At 43.2% G+C, this 4,894-nt stretch overlaps 1 protein-coding gene across 6 annotated transcripts; it reads right to left on the bottom strand.

Annotated features, from left to right (window-relative positions):
- Positions 1-520: 520 nt before the first annotated feature.
- On the bottom strand, positions 521-3,624 carry LOC123159525 (protein SODIUM POTASSIUM ROOT DEFECTIVE 1). 6 transcript variants are annotated; one of them, XR_006479771.1, is made up of 5 exons: positions 2,925-3,624; positions 2,633-2,806; positions 2,454-2,544; positions 1,423-1,498; positions 521-841 (listed from the first exon to the last, which is right to left on the bottom strand). XR_006479771.1 is itself a non-coding variant. In XM_044577359.1 (4 exons), the coding sequence occupies exons 1-4, from the start codon at positions 2,684-2,686 to the stop codon at positions 743-745; spliced, it is 342 nt and encodes a 113-aa protein (XP_044433294.1). In that variant the 5' UTR covers positions 2,687-3,624; the 3' UTR covers positions 521-742. The 6 variants fall into 6 exon arrangements, 5 of the variants coding, with proteins under 5 accessions (XP_044433294.1, XP_044433296.1, XP_044433297.1 ...); XM_044577359.1 differs by having other exon boundaries at positions 521-846; positions 1,423-1,515; positions 2,633-3,624; XM_044577361.1 differs by having other exon boundaries at positions 1,423-1,515; positions 2,633-3,624.
- Between the last annotated feature and the right edge of the window lie 1,270 nt (positions 3,625-4,894).

The raw sequence follows: 4,894 nt of genomic DNA, 5'->3' as shown, positions 1-4,894 counted from the left end.
GTCACTACAAGAAATATGTCAACTTGTGACCCTCACTATTGGTCGCTCAAAGGTCATAGTTTTTCATTTGCGACATTTTTGTGACCAAAAACAGAAGGTCAAAAGCTGGCGGTTGTAAACTGAAATTAGTGACCTTCTTTGTGATATGTAAAAGGTCGTTGGTTCCACGACCAAATTTTTGGTCACTGGCAACCTCCACAGGCCACGTAGGCATCCAGCATGGCAAGATGATGTGGCACAAGAATCATCCCAGTCCAATTGGGTGTCTATATGGGCCGAGCCCATTAATTCAACCCATTTATTTATTTTTTTCCTATGAATTTTTTGTCAGCTTCATGGACCAAGCCCAACATTGCAGCCTTTCATTTTTGGGCCGTGGGCTTTTTGTCTCAACAGTTTCAGTTTTCTTTTTTTATAAAATGGGTTCACTAGTAAAGTGGGTCCTTGTTGTCAGGGTCACATTCTTCTTTTTCCAATTTAACGTAAATAAATACGCAATATTTAAATTGGCACACAGAAAACACACAAAATACTTCAAATATTATCAGCCAAAGTCAGTACAAAGCTGCTGCTTTACAAATAACACGTAATAAGCTTTAACATACACTTTGTAAGCTCTACAAGTGTAACAACAATATGGCAGTCACAATTACATGCTCCACAAGTTCAATAGCATGTTACTTTACAAGCTCTACAAGTTTTATGTTCTTCAGCATGGACCTCCTTCGACAGCGATTACAAACTAGGCACCTGCTCTTCTTGCCACTATGAGGAGGTGGATGCTCGCCATGGTGTGCTTGATGATGCACACGACCATGATCTTCTTGCCACTATTACATCCCTGCGCTTGATGATGGGGATACCAATGCATACATGTAGAACAAAATTACCAGCATTAACCCACTACTTGAAGTACAAGCTAAGTATGTATCAAGTGACAACAAAAACAAGTTTATATGCTAGTACAAAATCACCATCGTTAACAAGTTTACATGGGAATGAAAACAATCATCAATACTGGATTAAACACAATGCTATCTTCATATTAGCAAACAGAATATCTCATTTTCATATTCTCAGTAAGCAAGTACAATCTGCTTCAACCCATGTGCTAAAAAAGATGTTTATCCCTCCCAAGAGTACATTTCATGGTTTATTATGGCTCGGAGGTAGTATGTATCAAGTAACGACGAAAACAAGTTGAGTAAAACAGTAAAAATGATGCATGGAATAGACTTCTTTTATATGGGTATGTTTCAATTGCACAACAAGACAAGTCATTAATTCAATGTGAATATCAATTCAAATTGCTGCATTGCTGTAGCATATCCTCCAATGACATATTATTAGTAAGTAACTGGTCTTCCCAGGATTCAAGATGCATTATTTTGTCACCAAACTTTAAGAGATGTTGGTGCTCACCTTCCATCTTGGTGAGGTGCTTCTTCACCTTGCCAGCGCACACTTTGTAGTGTAGGGACACCTTCAACACGACCACCTGCATGATCAAGTAAACTGAAATTAAGTTAACAAAAGGAAGGCATGGCAATGGGCATGGGCAAATTAACTTTTGTCGACATAGCAGCATGGTAGCAATGAATTAACATCATCAAGTTAACATAGCAGCATGGCCATGGCAGCATTTCGGTAGATTAATATCATGCATCAGAAAGAGCAAGATTTGTGCATAAATCCTAGCTTAAATACAAATGAGCAGTTGCAATTCTAGCAACAATCTGAGAACACAGTCCTCTCAGTTTGAACGAGCCAGAGAACTGAACCACAAAGATATGTATAACTAGATAGAGCAGACTCAAAAACCATGCATCTAGAATCCTACTCTTCTGTGAAAAGCAAAAGCAGAACTGTACTACAGTATGACAAGTTCTAGTTCCTCCTTCATATTTCAGTTCCGCATGAACCAAGGAAGAACTACTACTGACCAATGCATATGGAACTTGTGTGAAGTAACATCAATGAATTTAACACCAAGTACGTCCTATCAAATGTTGGCAGTAGTGCATAAGAAACTATAGAAGAATAAATATGTGCCAAGTAATCATAGATAGTTCTATCTTTTTTATCTGCAGTAGAAAAATATAATAACCAGAAAAGAGATGGTACCAATCAAGAGTATTGACTCGAACAATGAAATATCCTGTTTGCGTATAATAAGCAGTTATATACTATTAGCAGGAATCTCCCTTGTTGAAACACATTAGCATAGTGATATAATATCTCTAAATGTACCGAGCATTCCTTTAGTCAACTACTAGCTCAGGCTGAAATTTAAGTGAAGCAGATTCACAAACCAAACCAAAAGTATGAAATGATACCCTTTTCAGTTTATGTGAAGTAAACATAACACTTGAAGCTTCGCTGCCTACATGACTACATCACTAACTCGATGGCATGTGTAGTCACTATTGCGCCACAATGAACACCAATCTCACCGGCAGGCGGCTCCGAAGATGGTGTGGAGGTGTTCCACAAGCTGGGCGCAGAGGGGAGGGTGGCTGGTGGAAGAAGTGGAGTTCGTGTACCCTGCACAGGAGACAAGATGAGGAGTGAGACCGGGAAGAGCAGCAGTAGTAGGGGATGGGGACGGGAAAGGACAGAGGGAGATGCATACTTCGCCTAGGAGCTGCAGCATGCGCTCGTCAAGGGAGTAGGGGCGGTCGGGCATGCTGCGCAAGGCCGAGGCAACCAACAGCCCGCCATCTCACCCACGCTCGCTCTCCTCCACCTTCATCTTCATCTTCGACGCCGAGGCAACTAGCAGCCTGCAATCTCAGCCCATCTTCACCTTTGAGGCCATCACGTGACCGCAGACACACATCAAACAGGGAGGGTCACGCATATGCATAACGCCCTGCGAAGTCTCAAGCGAATCAAACAAGAGCAGAGGAGATCTGGCGAATCACCAGCCCGGGGAGTAGAGGAGATCTCCGACAGCGCGATGCCGGCCTTCAGCAGCTTGGACACCGCGTCGACGACCACCGCCTCCATGGCTGGCCCCGCGTCATGACCTTGTATCGACGACCACCGCGTCTCGAAGATCCTGGCTGCAACCTCCTCGTTCTCCGGTGGAAAGTTGGATCTGGGAGTGGGGAGAGGATCTGAGGTGGGGAGGGGAGGTATGGTGGAGGTGGGTGGCAGCGAGGGGAGGGGTGGGTGTTGGAGGTGGGTGGCGGCGGGGGAGGAGTGGGTGGTGGCGAGGGGAGGAGAGGGATCTGGATCAGGGAGCACTGGGGTTTGCTGCGCGAGAGAGGGTGTGCGGGGGAGAGAGAGGAGGGGACAAGTGGTGTGACCGGCAGAGGAGGAGGAGGCCGTGGGGAGCTTGGCTTTCTTCATCTGCGGTGGTGCGGGGGAGGCGGGGGACGGCGAGGAAGAGAAGGGCCGCTTGGGGTTGCACGAAGCAGACCCCAAGTGCATCGCGCGATGGCGGCGGAAACGGCGAACGATGGAGGGATGCGGTGGCCGCCGCGGGGGGCTTGGGGGCCGGGCCAACGCCGTCGTGCTCGGAATGGGGGAGAGCGGCCTAGGGCTCTAGATCGGGGAGACGATGTGGATGGCGGCGCGATGCTGGAGGGCGGGATGGTGGCGAGGGGAGGGAAGGGGTCAGGGTGGGTGGGTGGGTGGGAGACGAGGGCAAGGGATGGATAGATTTTTTATTTTTTTAGGGCAAGGGGTTGGATGGATGGATGGATGGCCGCCACATCATCAATCCGGGTGAGAGCTAGTTCCACCAATGAGAATAAAGTAAAACAAATTGTGTTTACATTTTTTTCCTACTTTTTTCACATTAATAGGTACTAAAGTACCTATTTAATTTTTCCAAACATAATTTATAGATACTAAAGTATATATTTCATCAGAGATACTCTGAAATGTTTGTAAGATTCAATGCCTAACTACCGAAATTTCATTTTTCATTTTTCGAGGTGTTCGAAATGAGTTTTATTATGAAGGACCTACCATATATTTATTGTAAAATTGAACCACATCAATTTTATAAGATACTAGGCAATATTTAATGTACAATTGACCAAATGGTTGGGTGTCAAAGTATTTGATCCGCCTCTCGTGACAAAGATAAATTTTTGCCGAATCAGCAGGAAGTGGGTCAAATTTGACCTGCAGCTGCCTTATACTTTGCTCTTTAACTTTTTCAAAAATCATTTCTATGCACATAAGTATCTATTTAATCAGAGAAACACCAAAAGTTTTTCAAGATCCAACCACTAGCTAGGATCGGTCATGCCTGCCATTTTGACCGCATTTTGAAACGGGCATAAAAAATTCAAAATAAATCAAAAAAATGGAAAACCTTCGCATTGTGTCATTATTTGTGACCAAGTCACCATAAAAAATTGTAAACTTGTAATACGGTAATTATTTTAAAAAAGTGTTCTCCGAAATAAGCTATCATGTATGAAGATTCATGGCTTTCAAGCCAAATGATCAATCTTATGGGCACATTCATCACATAGTTTGTTCAAATGATCTCATATTGTTCACAAGGGTGCATCTTGTAATGGCAAACAATGTTGCCTCACGGAGTTTTCATTTTCTTTGGACAAAAAATCAATTTTCCATTTTTCGAGTGCCCAAAATGAGGTTTGTTTGTGAAGGACCTACCATATATTTGTTACAAAATTGGACCAAATCAATTTTCTAAAATACTAGGCCATGTTTAATGCACAATTGACCAAATGGTTGGGTGTCAAAAGTTTTGATCCACCTCTAGTAAAAATGACAAATTCCCGCCGATTCAGTTGGAAGCAGGTCAAATTTGAACTGCAACTGCCTCATAGTTTGCTCTTTATTTTTTCCAAAAATCATTTCTAGGTACATAAGTTTCTATTTAATCAAAGAAACACCAAAAAAATTC

This window comes from Triticum aestivum, chromosome 7B (genome assembly GCF_018294505.1).
Source record: "Triticum aestivum cultivar Chinese Spring chromosome 7B, IWGSC CS RefSeq v2.1, whole genome shotgun sequence".
Classification (NCBI taxonomy): Eukaryota; Viridiplantae; Streptophyta; class Magnoliopsida; order Poales; family Poaceae; genus Triticum; species Triticum aestivum.
This window is presented reverse-complemented; position numbering and strand designations above follow the sequence as displayed.

What these genes read in the sequence shown, in the direction of transcription:
- LOC123159525 (XM_044577363.1), bottom strand. Translation starts at nt 2,686, where the DNA reads ATGCCCGACCGCCCCTACTCCCTTGACGAGCGCATGCTGCAGCTCCTA. An exon ending in TGCTGCAGCTCCTAGGCGAA is followed by an intron (nt 2,545 to 2,632) that starts GTATGCATCTCC and finishes TCTCCTGTGCAG; the next exon opens with GGTACACGAACTCCACTTCT. An exon ending in ATCTTCGGAGCCGCCTGCCG is followed by an intron (nt 1,516 to 2,453) that starts GTGAGATTGGTG and finishes ACTTAATTTCAG; the next exon opens with TTTACTTGATCATGCAGGTG.